The sequence below is a fragment of the Hibiscus syriacus genome, unplaced genomic scaffold (assembly GCF_006381635.1).
Source record: "Hibiscus syriacus cultivar Baekdansim isolate YM2019G1 unplaced genomic scaffold, ASM638163v2 tig00116951_pilon, whole genome shotgun sequence".
Lineage (NCBI taxonomy): Eukaryota > Viridiplantae > Streptophyta > Magnoliopsida > Malvales > Malvaceae > Hibiscus > Hibiscus syriacus.
The window spans coordinates 4,975,629-4,991,045 of NW_024063482.1; the positions used below are offsets into that span (position 1 = coordinate 4,975,629).

Genomic DNA, 15,417 nt, shown 5'->3' on the forward strand with positions numbered 1-15,417 from the left:
TAATATCAATAATTATTATAGATTGTCACAAATTTTTTTTCTTAATATTATATTATTAATATTTTAAAAATTCACTGAAAATATGTAAAAGTTCAGAGGAAAAGTGAACGGTCTGCAAATATTGGGGACGTTTTCGTGAAACCAAACCAAACCAACAACGGCCTGCACTTGATCAAAATGCCCCGTCAGCCCAATCTCTTCCACTCTTATCTTCTTCCTCCCTGCGTATCCTCGACAGTCATTTAATGGAGTCTCTTTCTATGATCCTTTTGTCTTCTCCACTCTTCCAAAACCACCCCAAAACCCTCAAACCAATCTCTTCGCACTCCATTTCTAAACAAACCAAATCTCCCGCCACTAAATTAACCTCTCCCTCACCCTTTCTTCACTCTCTAAACCCTCTCTTATCGCTTCAAAAATCTTCTCTTTTACAAACCGTAGCCAAGACCCATGTCTCTTTCACCTTATTTAACCTCTTTGCTTCCTTCCCTTGCCTCGCCGCCTCCGAAACAGTAATATCTCCAACCGTGCCAGGCAAAGTAAACCTCGAAGCAGTGTTGGTTTCGGTCGATGATTTTTTTAACAAAAACCCATTTTTCGTTGCTGGCTGCACTTTAATCTGGCTCGTTGTTGTACCTTTAATTGGACAGTACTTGAGCAAATGCAAGTTTGTGCCCGCCATTGATGCTTTTAGGAAGCTACGTGATGACCCGAATGCACAACTTTTGGATATTAGAGAGAAAAGAACTCTGGCTTCTTTGGGATCCCCTGATCTGAATTTCTTGAACAAGGGCACGGTTCAACTTCAGTATAGTGCTGAAGACGAGGATGGGTTCGTGAAGAAAGTGCTGGAGAAGTTCCCTAACCCTGCAAATACCAGTATCTGTGTGCTTGATAAGTAAGCCCTATTGGAACTTACGTTTCAGTTCTTGGTTGGATTGTTTGTTTTTTGGAACTATTTCATAATTGCGTAGTTGTTTTGTCTCATTCTTTGTGTAAGGTAGTTTTGATGGAAATTCCTTGAAAGCAGCTGAGTTATTGTATCAGAAAGGCTTTAAGGAGGCTTATGCAATCAGGGATGGAGTCATGGGCAAGAAAGGATGGATGGTAAGTCTCTATGTTTCTTAGTAAATGGTTGAATTTAGAGTAATTCAATTTCATGTCTTTGTTTCTGGTTTAGTTTCTTTAAGTATGTTCCTTGTTTTCGAGCATTTCATGGGTTTGTTAGCTTTAGGGAATCGTCTCTTACACTTGCAGCGAAGTCGATAAGTAGAAAGGTTCAGTTGAGAGTCAACAATTTCATATTTGCTACATGAAATTGTTGAAATGCTTATTCTTGATATGCCTGAGAGTTTGGATTATTTGGGGATGGAAGATTATTAGATGGTATACACCACCGGGATTTGTATTATAGTAGCGGATGCATTCTTGCTCTTGATGTCTCATAGTTTTCTTGCATACGACCATAATTCAACGATCTAATTCAAGGATTATCGAATCGAGGCTTAAATTTGAATTTCGGTGAAACTTGAGATTTCTAACCTTGGAAGTAAATACAAGTCAATAAGGCCTATTCTTTCACAATATCGGTTTAGAAAGCTTCAAAACAATCAAGAAATGTGGAGTACAAGCATTATTCTTGTAGCTTTTTTTTTATTGATTTTAGCTATTGATCTTATATAATTAGTGTTGATCTTCATTCTCATGTCTAAGATTGACCAATTGTTCGTTCACTCGAGCTTCGATGCAAGTGTTAGTACTAGAACGTGTTCGACATGAGCATGTTCTATTTTCAAAAATATTTCCATGGACAATCCATGAAATTCTTATCCATATACCAATATGGGATATGTGTAAGAGATGAATACTTCGAGAACGATGAAGACTCGACAACATAGGTTCCTTTAGTTTACATCTATTTCGTAGTTAAATGGTAAAAATGTTAAGTTCTAACTTTGATTAAATCTGAGAACGTGTGGTATTTAGGTTTCCTTTGTGTCTAGAAACCCATAATGAATATCTAGTGTGTTGTTTATCTGCTGTTAGTATATTATATTGTTTATTCGGACTTATTTTTATCGGGTTTTGATGCATGTGTGTACATTAGTATGAGAATGGACATGATCTTTCAAATATTTGTGAGCATATAAGCACGCCAGACTTGTATCTGTATCGAACATTTGTATTTGAGTTCAGATAATATATTAGAAATATAGATTGCATGTGCTTGAAATCTTTCGGATTCTTGCAGGCTATACAGGAGACCCTTTTGCCACCTTCTGTACATATTAAGCGCAAGAAGAAGAAGAATAAGGTCCAAACTTCTCAAGGTTTTGGAGCAGTCAATCAAGTTGAGGATAAGAAAGATGGCTCCTCTCCTACAAATGCTCCTGTAATGGAAAGCCAAACGATGGATCATGAAGTTACCGAATCCATTCCACTTGCAAAAGTTCGTTCTCGGTCCTCTGCACTGTTCCCTAACTTACGTTTTCTCTCTTTTCTCTACATATTATCTTTCTCCAAATGAACACATTTGTGTTAGACACATACTTATGTTCGTCATTCACCGGTCCTCTTCTCCTTAACATAAACTGTTAAAAGGTGAATGGTTGGAAGACTAATTTACATATCGATCCTGTGCATTAGTAAATGACTGAATGCATGAATTTTAATGTCTCTTATCCTCATTGCTGTGCAGTATCCGGATCTGACGCCACCGTCTTCACCGACTCCATCACAACCACGAGAATGATACACGGTGAGTATCATAGCCGGAGGACACGATTCCTGCATGGACTATTCATTGCTTGAATGTCATTCCACTGCTGGGAAGCACATTTTTCATTTTTGTAAAATACTTATATAATTCTTCTTGAGAGAGTATTCAATGTTATATTATGTCAAACCGATGCAATTTGAGAACCAGAGTGAAAACAAATTAGAGCTACCTTAGCTTTATCCTATTAATCCATGTAGCATATGACATAGTTGTGGATTTAAACCCTCTATTTTAATTCCTTCGAATTTGGTCATTCACTTTAAAACAAGATTTAAATTCAGGGTTTTTAAATTATAAAAATGGATGTCTATTTGGGTTTTCTTGATTAGAAAAGTTTGATTTATTGCATCACTCTGGTTAAAAGGCAGATGGAATTATGCTAATTTTGAAATGAATTGAATTCTATATTTTTAATCAAAATGGTTTATCTCTTCACCTAAAACAACAAGTCGTTGTAGTATAGTGGTAAGTATTCCCGCCTGTCACGCGGGTGACCCGGGTTCGATCCCCGGCAACGGCGTGATTTTTTTGGCTCACACGATATTCTTTCCCCATTCCAAACTCAATAATCTTTTGGGTAAACTATACAAATGGTCACTAATATTTGAGTAAGTTTTTATTTTTCTCACTGAAGTTTTAAAAATAACAAATTAGTCATTAACGTTAATAATATATAGTTGTTTAATTCTTGGAACAAAGTAAGTTGTCTAATTCTTCAGGTTGTTTGTTTGAAAAAAGGGTTTATTTTTTAATAATTTTCATACACATGTAATTACATTAATAAATTATACATTATTTGGAAACATGTTACTTAAAAGAACAAGTGTTTCATTCACATTTCTTGTAATTTGTTGTAACTCTAAATTTTTTTCTTTTATTTTTATTTTAAATATTTTATCGTTAATCATTTAGCTAATACATGAGTTGAGAATAATGATTAAATGAATGGATTACATTTTTGGGACTTGAATTCTATCTAAACTTTGAGAATAATGATTAAATTAAATGAATACCTAAATAAAAATTGAACATAGATTTATTGACTAAAATGAAAATAAAAATTAAATTTTGATTTATTTACAATTTGATATTGATCAAAATAAAATTTTTAGGTAAATTATACTAAAAGTTCCTTTTAACTTATAATCAACTGATCATTTTAGAGATTAAACTTTATAAAATATCTTTATAAAAGGCCAATAAAGTAAACTTGGGATCGGAGGATATTTCTAGAAGATGCCGAAACAGCAGAAACATGCATGTACAGTGCAGCAATCACTCGAGCTCTAGGCATCACACGTGATACATGATATGTAATATATTTTACATGACAGTTAAATATTTATAAAATTAACCAATTGAATTATGTATGAATTAAACTTAGAAGAATGTGTTGGTAAAGCTTGTAGATTAAAATCAGATGCGATTAAACGAATAATGAAGATCTCGAAAGTTAGTCGAATACTGACTGTCCACTTGTATTCATAATAAAGAATGATTGATTTAATCAAAAATATATTCTTAAAGCTTATTTAAATATTTTATTATATTGTATTCTTGATCAAAACAAATATGTTTGTAAACTTAATCAAAAGAACCTTCTCTAAATTTGTAATTTCCCTCTCCTCTTCTTCTTTCTCCCGTCGAGTGTTCAATCTCGTCTTACCAATTAAGCCAAGCACCTGAATGCAATTCATATTTCAATGCAACGGTGGCATAGGGAAGTAGAATTTTCTTCATCTTATTCACAATACATAGAATAATTTTAAATTAATTAAATCCAAGAAGGAAAGTAAAATGATGGAAGAAATTAATAAATTTATTTCATTGAATATCCTCTAACATTATTTCGATAAAAAGAAAAGAAACAATTGAATATCATTAATTCAACTAAAAGAAGTAAGACTTGATTCATCTAAGCAGCTCCAGCACCCTTGCCCTTCTTCTTATGCGTTTTCTTCGTGTAGAACTCCAGCTCCTTACCTTCCAAGATGTACCTAAACACGTACGTTATGTTAAATTTTGTATGGATAGTGCATGAAAATGGGTACTTAACAGTATATATGTTGGACACTTGTTCGACTTGCATGAAGATATTCATATGTGGATATTGTTGGATAATTCGAACAAATTAAGTTCATGAATAAATCCTAAAAAGTAGAGTTTTAAAGCTTGAGACGCGTCGGTTATCATCTTTAATGATAATTCACTCTTAATGTATAAACAAGTTCATCTGTTTTAAGAAGAAGAATAGGAATAATAAGGAGTAGAAAATACTCAATAATAGAGAAGAGAATAAGATATTATAGTCGAATCCCGAAAATATGCTATTGGCGAATTATGTGTCCATAGGCACTCAGATCTTAATATACTTACATAGTATGTATATTCGTATATGGCATTCATATCTTAATTCGTATCTCCGGATAATAAAGAGGATAGACACCAAAACTTACCCATCAGCTCTGCCACATTGAGCAGGCCTCGAAGATATGCATGCCAACAATCTACCACCACCAAATTGGTCTTCAACGTGAGGGTCGAGTTTTCGATCCTTTTGGCGCTTCTCAAGCTTCCTTGTCACATGCTTACTCTTCTTGGTTTCCTCGGCAGTGCTTTCTTGTTCCTAAAAGTTTTTTGATGCATAAACAAAAGCTATGTTACTCAAATTCGGGTTTTATAGATTGAATATGAATATGTTTCTAACACGAATATATTTATTTTCTTTTAGAAGATAAAGATTCTCCATATTCTTTTCTGAATATGTGATAAGCGCGAGTAATTAAGCCAAAATAAAGAATAGATCATTGAATTATCACATTCAAAAGTTGTGTTATTCGAATTTTAGTGCAAGTGTAAATAAGAGAATGAATCGGAAACGATGGAAAATGAATACTTCAAGAAAAATGAAGATCGAATAAACATGATTTGAAAGATGACCTGAAGGCAAAAAAGAAAATTCATCAAGGGAAAAAGATCATTTGTGAACTTTCTATACCTCAGTAGCTTCCTTCTTAGAGGCAGTCTTCTTCTTCCTCACTATGTCGATACCGTAGTGCTGAAGGTACCACTGCTTAAATGGAGCAGCATCAACTTGAACAATGGCGCTCTTTACGAGAGTCTGTGTCCGAACAAGCTCGTTGTTCGAGGCATTATATACGACGTCGAGGATACGAGTTTTACGGGTGATGGACTCACTGCCCCATGAATAGTTGCCTGTGTCCAACCTCAGCGCTCTCCACTTCACGTTGCCTCCTCTAGTACGGATTCTCCTCACGGTTTTGTTGCTCGAGAGCTTCGTATTTCCGGGCAGGCGACCGAGTTCGTACCTGCACAAAGAAATACCGAAATCATTGAAGAAGGCATAGCATCAAAACTGGAAATTCAATGGATCTATTCCCAATAGTATTCTTCCATAAAGCATTGCATAAAAACCTCAAACAACAGATACCTTGGTCTCGTATTTTATTTTATTCGAACTCGAAAAAAGTCAAATGTAGGGACATAATCAAGATTTTGTGTTAGGGGTGTAGATCTTCAAGTATATTAGAAATAAGAATTTGAAATCTCTAAAGATGCGACGTCAATATCTCAATATCTCGTCGGTGTATTGCTAGTTATATATGAGTTTTTCACATACATTATATGAGAATCTAAAATTTTTAGAGGTTGTGATTCTAAAACGCCTCCATCTATCCTTAATCATATGTGAGTTTTTCAATGAATTTAGACTTGCACGAATACCACACGATCTCTAACATCAATGAAACATCAATCAACATCTTTTTAATAGATCGATTACCTTAAAGTAAAACAATTCAAAATTGTTTACCTTTCAGCAACGATAAGAACATATATATATTTCACCCAGAAAAGGGAATGCTAAACCATATAATTCATTAGCAGACTTACAAAAAGAGAAAATGGTAAAAAAAAATAACGCAAAAACTCAGCAAAGATGAGAAGAGAAATGGAGAATTACTTTCGTTTCTTCCTCCAAGCCTTCTTCTTGCCACCCGTGGAACGTCTCTTGTGCATGGAATCCCTGGAAATACCCGAGAAAAAGAAAAAGAAACACATAATTGAGAGATAATGGTAAATGAATGTCAAACAGGAGAAAAAATTAGAGTGTTTGGATGGTGACAAAATACCCATTTTTTGACTGAGCGGCGCAAAGGACTGATTCAGTTCGTCTCTCACGTTTCACTCTCACGGGCAAGGCAACATCATGCTGTATTTATATGTTGTTTTACTCCAATTAACTTGAAATAATAAATTACTTATTTAATTATATTTTTTATTAAAAAATAATTTTAATATATATATATATCACCAACTAATCAATAAAATTTAATTTAAAATGTATAAATATCAACGACAACGACAATATACGTGCATGGATATTATTATCATTTATTTAATAAAAAAAATTTTAATTTTATATTTAAATATTTAAATATTTATAAAAGTGGATATTCAATTAAGATAATGTATTGTTTCTTTGCATTATTAATAATAAATAATGTTTTTAATTAAAATTAAAATGATATATAATTAAAAGTTTGAAATCAATTTCTTAATTACAAATATCAAAATTTGTTATATTTAAAACTATTGTTTAGAGCTATTCACAAGCCTCTTCCGTAATTTTTCACCTTTGTTATGATTCAAACTGAAGTTTGTTGCATTATTTTATGGTGACACGTCTACATCATCATTAATATTTTAACAGTGTTTGACAAAAATGAAATGAAATTTGAATGTTAGATATGATTTTAAGAAAATAATTGAGTGGTCGGAATAAGATAAAAATAATAATATTTTGTTTGAAAAGAAAAAATTGGAGTATTAAACGTGTAGTTTATCGTAAATTATATGGTTACAACAACTCATTTATGATCAGACATTTTACAATTACAACAATCTGAATAGGATCACAAATTCATGTTGTGGGTGCCATTTGATTTACTCATTTGCTTTCTTTTCCTTTAAGCCTAACTATGAGAGAAAAACGAGAGAGAAGTGTGGAGAAGGTCACTTCAATTTTTTATTACTTATCAAAGAATGTACATTAGAGGGACATCAATAATGACCAACGGTGATGATGTAATCTAGAAGAAAAATGGATAGATTTTAGATTTAAATTAATATTTTATATACATTTTATGATACAAATAAATATCAATCATTTTAACTAATGTATTACGTCATCAAAATTATAAAATTCAACATATTAATGATTAAATTATAACAATTGATAACATAAATGACTGAAATATAACATTTTAAATTTTTATAATCAATTCAAAATAAAATTGATCAAACACATTGATGGGTATTAAAACCTTAAAACATAATTTCTGCTTAAAATTGATTTAAAAACTATTTTATAAAAAGAAAAATCAAGAAAGTAAAAATGAATAGATTATATAATACAAATTAAATTAAAAGACTTAATAAAAAAATTAAAGATAATTTAAAACTTAATAATAAAAAATATCTAGCCAAATAAATCATAGACATTAATTCACGACTCAATCACTTCAATAGGTTGATCATGGTTACTCTAGACACCCTAATAAACTAATATTTTATTAGTTAATCGATAATCAAATAGACACTCAAATAATTATTGTTCTTGTTGATTAGACAATCTTATAGAAACACTATTTAATCTATTTTATAGAGATATAATTCTAATGAAAGTAGGAATAATATCAATTCTTTTACGTTTTAGGAGTTTTAATTTCATCAAAAGCACAAGTTTTAACTAATTCTAATACGTATATGAATTTTAATTAAATATGCAGACAAACACATTTTTAATTTGTAAAATATAAAACTCAATAAAAAAAATGTATTATATATAATTTAGGTCATTAAAATATTAAAAGAATTGATACGAATTATATATTCACCGGGTCTCTCGTATGCTTTATTTTTCAACTATAAATACCAAAAACCTTGTTTCAACTGAGCCTAGTCATCATCTCTCCTTCATCTGTTGGTGTCGCGCCTCTTCAAGATCCACCCAAAACCCTAGAAAGCGCCAAGCAATCCATTGGAAACGGAGGTCAGAGAAAGGCCGTAAACAAAGAAGCGATTTGAACCAAAAATCACTTTTTATTGTTTGTTTTCCACATCAAAAAGCTCAGGTAAATAACCTCATTGCTCAACCAGCTCTTCACTTCACTTCGTTTTTGTTTCTCTATTTTGTATATTTTTCATTATGATTATTACTATTCCTTTAACCTCGTAGATCAATTATTGGTGTTCAGTTTTTAGTAAAAAAAGATGCTTAAATATTCTCTCAAGAAATGCATATGATTGATTTCAACGGTAAACGAAGTGTTCTTTCCTTGGATCCGTTAGGTTCTGTTTGTTTTTGCTGGAAAAATATCACGGGAATTCTTTTACAGCATATTTGATAGCTCAATGCTTTATTTGTTTAGTGGATATATAAGATGGAATATTTCGTGGCTATTTGCTGATTAAAAATCAAATTATGATTTTAGACCTAAATTCTAGTTGGAGTTTTGGTTCTAGTAAATGACTAGGGTTTAGATTTAGATTAGTAATTTGAATTTGGATTCTGTTGTGTTGCAGGCTCCGGATGGCAATGGCATCTACTGTAACAGCACAAGAAGTCCCATCTGGAATTTCAACTCCTACTGCTGATGTTGTATGTTTCCTTCTTATTTGGATGTTTTACTACTAATAATATTGCATATAAAGTTAAAATTTAATTTCTATTGTTGGTGATTTTAGGTGGGCATTGCCTTTGTTCATCAATACTACCATATATTACACCAATCTCCTGATCTGGTTCACCGGTTTTACCACGATGACAGCAAACTTGGTCGTCCTGAAGGAAATGGTGTCATGGGTATAACTTCAACCATGCAAGTAAGTTCTATACATCTGTCCCTTTGATACATGTGTGCTTGCCTTGGGTCTGACTTTCTAAATGAGGGTATATGTCGTATATGTGCCATTTCTTTTGAAGCTTATTTTTCTTTATAGAATTCAATGTTTATATCGAAACCAGTTTTTCTACTGTTTTTAAAGTATATAGCTGAGTAAATCAAGGTTTACTTAATTTCTTATGTGAGAATCCACTTTCTGGTTCAGTTGTGCAAAATTGGACATAAAGGAAATATAGCATTCCATGTTAAGTTGTATTCTTTTGATGTAATATCTAAATGGTAAAGACTTATAGGAGTTTTAGTTAGTAGAGTTGAAACAGTGGTGTCATTTTGTGGACCAGGCTATCAACGAGAAGATACTCGCACTTGGTTACGGTGAATTTATAGCTGAGATAACAACTGTAGATGCACAAGACTCTCACAATGGGGGAGTACTTGTTCTTGTGACTGGACAATTAACTGGAAAGGACAAAGTGAAGCAGAAATTCACTCAGAGTTTCTTTCTGGCACCTCAAGACAAGGGCTATTTTGTTTTAAATGATGTATTTAGATACATTGATGAAGCCAAACATGAAAGTGGGAACCCGGAGCCAGTTAATAATACTGAAGCTTCTCTTACTCCTGAGCAGGGTAACTGGAAATCTATAATGCCTTCTGAAATGCAAAATGATAAGGGTTTGTGCAATTGATAATTTGATATAAAAATTTGTCTGCAGATCCTTCTCCTGCTCTTGAGAACCACATTGTTGAGCAACTATCTGTGACTCCAGAAGAAGTTAATGGGCCAGAAGCATATAACCCTTCTGAGAATGGGGTTGGTTCTATTGAAGAAGAGGAAGAACCAGTGGCTGAGGTTGTGGATGCGATTCCTGATGATTCACAAATGGTTGATGATTCTACCTCCAAAATTGAGGAAGTGCCGAAGAAATCATATGCTTCTATTGTAAGTAGCATTATGCTGCGTGCAGGCTTCTAATCTTTTCACAATTACTTTGCATTTATTTTTTACCTTTTATATTCAGAGCTTTAAGGTGTTGATTTAGCTTCTATTTTCCCCCTAGGTGAAGTTTATGAAAGAGAATGCTGTTCCTTCATCCACCCCTACACATTCCCCTGTGAAGTCTGCAGTCAAGAGCCATGAACAACTAGGAACTGCTGCACCACCTATTGCTCCAGCCCCAGTGTCTGACGTTCAGACTTCCAACAACAATATTACAGAAAATGGGAACTATCAAGAGGCAGAAGGTATCAGCTTTCTGTCATTCCTGGAAAACTTGTTAATCAAGGATTTTTGACGATCTCTTTATTATAGTTATCTCTTTATTCTTTGCTTTGCATATGATTTACTTCTTTTGATTGTGCAGCTGCGGGTCCTTCCATTTATGTCAAAGGTTTGCCCTTGAATGCCACACCTAGCATGCTGGAAAATGAGTTCAAGAGGTTTGGACCTATAAAGAGCGGCGGTATTCAAGTTCGAAGTCAGAAGGTAAATGTTAACCCATTTTTAAGTGGGTTAAATGTAATGGCATATCTAATTAATATGTCTTATATATTTCTATACAGGGATTCTGTTTTGGTTTTGTGGAATTTGAAGTTGCAAGTTCAGCACAAAGTGCCATAGAGGTATTTATCATTTTTTCCCATTCTGGCCTATTTAGTATTTTCCTTCATAATGCATTTGGTTGCAAATGTAAACAACTCTTACTATGGCATGGGTTGGTTAAAGTTCTGCAACTCTGAAATTCTTTTGAACCAACCATACATGTTTTGTTTCTGCTTACAGCAGGACATTTAATTTAATCTCTCAAAACTTCTTGACTAAAGGCTATGATGGTGCCTGGATTTAAGTGAATTTTCTGTTATTTTTGTTAGTAATTGGAATTGTAGGATTTTCTAGGAATAAGGAAAAGGTTAGTTTCATGTGTAACTTAAGTCATGACTTATATTTGATTTTTTTTTTATAAGAATAGAGGGCCTCATTAAAAAACCCCTTCATGATTAATGGAGCTCTTAGAAAAGCTCCTTAATCAGCGGAAGGAGGAAAAGAGTACCTTAGAATTTCATTAATAACAAAATAAGTACTTAGCAATTACAACACCCATTCACACCTAAATAGAAATTAGAAAACCAGAAAGCAACCCTAAATCACAACACTAAATCAACCTATACCAGCCTTAGCTAGGGCATCAGCCTCAAGGTTAGCTGACTTATATTTGATTTGGATGTGCCTCAATGAATGTCCCTCTGCATTTATTAATTTCTTTTGTACAATAAATTTACTTGTTTCTGCCTTTTTCCTTTTTGATATAATTTTCAGGCTTCGCCTATTAATATTGGTGGACGAAATGCAATTGTTGAAGAAAAGCGGTCTACCACTCGAGGCAAGTTTACTCAAATTTTGGTCAATGACCTCGCATAATTTGGCAAAAAAAAATTGTCTAGTATATGAGATCTTTCACTTTGGGGAATCATGTGTTACAATGGTTATTAGAGAAAGTGCTACAAGTGAGCTTTGCTCATCTCTAATTATTTACTTATCTGGCACTTTTATGTTAATGTTGAAGCGGTGTTTCCATCCATCAACCTTTGAAATATTTGGTTTGGCACAGGACTAATGTTTTCCTTTTTTGGTTGGGTGCAAATCATATTTAATTGAAGAGCAAATCTTTTTTATCTGTTCAGAATATAGAGTTTACTCTAAGAATATGAGCATCGTAGCTTTTGAGATATTTTTTATGCATTTTATGAGACTGTCTCTGTTTACAGTGAACAAAGTACGGTCTTCATATGGTTCTGGGGCTGGATACAGAAATGACGGAGTGAGAGGGCGCGGAAACTACGGTGGTGGTGGCAGGGGCTATAGCCGGGGTGAGTTTGGCTATCAGGCTGAGTTTGGAAGCAGGAGCAACAATCGAGGAGGATACTCCAACCGCAGAGGTGAAGGATATCAAAGGGGTTACCACATGGTGAGTAACGGTGGCAGCCACACGAACCGCTCTGGTGGACCAGCTGTTAGTGCAGCACCCAAGAACATGGCACCAAGGGTACCTGCCTCCGCTTAAAGACATTGATCCATAAATTGTTTGGAGTTATCAAAGGATAAATACAACCTCTGGTATAAAGTGTAGTGATTCATTTAGAGGAAAACTTAGTTGAGGAAATTTGATATGTGAGATAATTTTAGGGTTTCCTCTTCCATTTTGTCTTTTATAATACAGCACTGAAAGGTTTTCGGTGGTCGTGGATAGTCTAGATTGAATTCTTGTTCGTTTACAATACAATTGTGATGTATTGTTCTAACCTTGTTGCTGGGCATCCTATTCTGGGGAAATCTCACCTTTTATTGATACTGAGATTATAAATCACTAATAAAACAAAAAAAACAATCTAAAGAGTTTTTTCCCCTATTATAAGATGATGATTATAAATTAATATCTATTTAAAATTTCTTTAATTAATTTATAATGTATACATATATTGTAGACGTGAGTGTTTGAATTCAAAATTTTTAGAGAAAATAATATTATTTTTATCATTTGATGGATTTAAGGTGAGGTAAGTGGTACCAACTGAATACCATCTTCCCTACCTAATTGTGATTTTCAAAAGTAATTCTAAATACGAAAAATTCTACTATACATGTCGCATATCGTAATGTACCACTAAAGTGACGTATTAAAATGTATCATAAGTAAATTTGTTTTTATCATGTAAATATTAAAAAATATAAGGATTTATTTAAAACTAATCATTTATTAAAATTAATTATAATTTTAACTTATATAACTTAACCATCCTAATTCTAAATGAATTAAATTACTTAAATTAATTATTATTTTTAATAAAAAATTATAATTTAATTATAATTCTATTAAAATTATAATTAACTTTTAATAAATGATCAAATTTAAATAAATCTTTATAATTATAATTCTATTAAAATTATAGTTTTAATATTTACATAATAAGGATTTATTTAAGATTAATCATTTATTAAAATTTAATTATAATTTTAATAGAATTATAATTAAATTATATTTTTTACTAAAAATAATAATTAATTTAAGTAATTTAATTTGTTTAAAATTAAGATTTTTAAGTTATATAAGTTAGAACTGGCTACCAACATCAATCATGATCGGTGACCACCTTAACTTTTCGAAAAATCAACTGCTAAAACATCAGTGTTTTCGTTTGTCGTCATCCAGCTCGTCATCTCCCAGCATTCGGCCGCCGCGAAGGAGAAACTTTGTCGTTTGCGACTTTCATTTAATTTTTATTTTTTATGCACGGTGACTTTCGAAGAATCATCTCCTGCCGCTCGTTCATCGTAACCAGACCAATCATTCTAATATAACACATATAAGGGGGTTGGAATGTAATTTTACCATTAAAGAAAACTAATGGAAAAGATGATCAGAGAGTTAAGTGCGTTGGACTTATACACGACGGCGGTTACAGAGACGAACGAGAACCGACAGTCGTGGTTGGTCTGGCTAGGATGGGCGATGGTTGGGATGATTCTTTGAAGGTCACTATGCGTAAAAAAAGGAAAAATAAATAGACTACGGCCAACGCAAAAGGCAGAGCTTCTCTTTCGAGATGGCTGACTCTTGGACAATGGCGAATTGGGCGACGACAAACATAAGCGTTGGATGTTGCAACATTTGATTTTCCGACGAGTTAAGGTGATCGTCGACGATGACTAACGCTGATGGTCGCTTCTAACTTATATAACTTAAAAATCCTAATTCTAAACAAATTAAATTACTGAAATTAATTATTATTTTTAATAAAAATATAATTTAATTATAATTCTATTAAATTTAATAAATGATGAATTTTAAATAATTTTTCATACTTTTAAATATTTATAAAATAAGGACAAATTTACTTGTGGTACGTTACGGTACGTCGTTTTAGTGACATGTTGCGGTATACGACGTGCGTTGTATATTTATCCTTCTAGACACAATATATTTTTAATAATATCTAAATTTATTCAATAAATAATATATAATAATAATTACTATATAAAAAAAGAGTCGATAAATTTTAAAATAGACTAATTACACCACCTGCTCATTCAGTCTAAAACCTACTAATTAACTGTTGGATATCGAAAATATGATTATATGGGGGGGAATACCTAATCAAACAACTAAAAAGGTTAAAATATATAAATAATCAGTATTGCTGGTGATAAAGGAAAATAATATAATAATAATCGAATACGATAACACCAATCGATATGAGATCAGCAATTTGAAGATGAAAAGTAGAGGTAAATCAATAAGATAATTAAATAATTATCGATTGAAGAGATGACAATAAATCTAAACATAAAAAAATTTATAAAAGTAAAATAAAATCGTACATTTTGTTGATAAAATCTTTAATTATTTTTATAAAAAAATATTAAAAATTAAAAAAAAAACTAAATCTCAAAAAATAAAATGATAAAAATATGATAAATGGAGTTAATTATAGACCTTTGGACCGTCGATTAAATTTATTAATTTTAATTAATATATTTAATGATGATAGTCTAAGCTTTGAGTTTATTCCAAAGTTTTAATTGTCCAGCAGCCTAACATTGAAATGACCTACAAGTAATTATATCAAGCATACTTGATAATAAATGTTATATTAGATCTTATTACATGATATAAATGAGCATATGTTACATACAAATCAAATTATTTCAATAGT

General features: G+C 32.2%; 3 protein-coding genes and 1 non-coding gene across 5 annotated transcripts; 3 read left to right on the forward strand and 1 right to left on the reverse strand.

Annotated features, from left to right (window-relative positions):
• Positions 1 to 181: 181 nt before the first annotated feature.
• Positions 182 to 2,930, forward strand: LOC120188778 (rhodanese-like domain-containing protein 4A, chloroplastic). Of its 2 annotated transcripts, XM_039192180.1 has the most exons (4): positions 184 to 898; positions 1,005 to 1,107; positions 2,252 to 2,449; positions 2,699 to 2,930. In XM_039192180.1, the coding sequence occupies exons 1-4, from the start codon at positions 246 to 248 to the stop codon at positions 2,750 to 2,752; spliced, it is 1,008 nt and encodes a 335-aa protein (XP_039048111.1). In that variant the 5' UTR covers positions 184 to 245; the 3' UTR covers positions 2,753 to 2,930. The 2 variants fall into 2 exon arrangements, with proteins under 2 accessions (XP_039048110.1, XP_039048111.1); XM_039192179.1 differs by lacking the exon at positions 2,699 to 2,930 and having other exon boundaries at positions 182 to 898; positions 2,252 to 2,542.
• A 297-nt stretch (positions 2,931 to 3,227) lies between these two features.
• On the forward strand, positions 3,228 to 3,299 carry TRNAD-GUC. Its single transcript has one exon. It is a non-coding gene; the product is annotated as a tRNA-Asp (tRNA).
• Positions 3,300 to 4,694: 1,395 nt separating this feature from the next.
• On the reverse strand, positions 4,695 to 6,873 carry LOC120189050 (40S ribosomal protein S8-like). Its single transcript, XM_039192386.1, has 4 exons — positions 6,762 to 6,873; positions 5,778 to 6,108; positions 5,236 to 5,405; positions 4,695 to 4,776 (listed from the first exon to the last, which is right to left on the reverse strand). The coding sequence occupies exons 1-4, from the start codon at positions 6,857 to 6,859 to the stop codon at positions 4,695 to 4,697; spliced, it is 681 nt and encodes a 226-aa protein (XP_039048317.1). The 5' UTR covers positions 6,860 to 6,873.
• A 1,877-nt stretch (positions 6,874 to 8,750) lies between these two features.
• Positions 8,751 to 12,951, forward strand: LOC120188573 (nuclear transport factor 2-like). Its single transcript, XM_039191963.1, has 10 exons — positions 8,751 to 8,934; positions 9,386 to 9,461; positions 9,548 to 9,685; positions 10,047 to 10,335; positions 10,422 to 10,648; positions 10,767 to 10,950; positions 11,070 to 11,191; positions 11,269 to 11,328; positions 12,023 to 12,086; positions 12,472 to 12,951. Exons 2-10 carry the CDS (start codon positions 9,393 to 9,395, stop codon positions 12,765 to 12,767), a joined length of 1,449 nt encoding a protein of 482 aa, XP_039047894.1. The 5' UTR covers positions 8,751 to 8,934; positions 9,386 to 9,392; the 3' UTR covers positions 12,768 to 12,951.
• The last annotated feature ends 2,466 nt before the right edge of the window (positions 12,952 to 15,417 follow it).

Bases quoted from the DNA above. Each gene is read 5' to 3' on its own strand.
- LOC120188573 (XM_039191963.1), top strand. From the start codon at position 9,393: ATGGCAATGGCATCTACTGTAACAGCACAAGAAGTCCCATCTGGAATT. The intron at 11,192-11,268 runs GTAAATGTTAAC...ATTTCTATACAG, and splicing joins TTCAAGTTCGAAGTCAGAAG to GGATTCTGTTTTGGTTTTGT. The intron at 11,329-12,022 runs GTATTTATCATT...TATAATTTTCAG, and splicing joins CAGCACAAAGTGCCATAGAG to GCTTCGCCTATTAATATTGG.
- LOC120189050 (XM_039192386.1), bottom strand. From the start codon at position 6,859: ATGTGTTTCTTTTTCTTTTTCTCGGGTATTTCCAGGGATTCCATGCAC. The intron at 5,406-5,777 runs GTATAGAAAGTT...AAAAACTTTTAG, and splicing joins CTAAGAAGGAAGCTACTGAG to GAACAAGAAAGCACTGCCGA. The intron at 4,777-5,235 runs GTAAGTTTTGGT...GTACGTGTTTAG, and splicing joins CAATGTGGCAGAGCTGATGG to GTACATCTTGGAAGGTAAGG.
- LOC120188778 (XM_039192179.1), top strand. From the start codon at position 246: ATGGAGTCTCTTTCTATGATCCTTTTGTCTTCTCCACTCTTCCAAAAC. The intron at 899-1,004 runs GTAAGCCCTATT...TGTGTAAGGTAG, and splicing joins AGTATCTGTGTGCTTGATAA to TTTTGATGGAAATTCCTTGA. The intron at 1,108-2,251 runs GTAAGTCTCTAT...GGATTCTTGCAG, and splicing joins TGGGCAAGAAAGGATGGATG to GCTATACAGGAGACCCTTTT.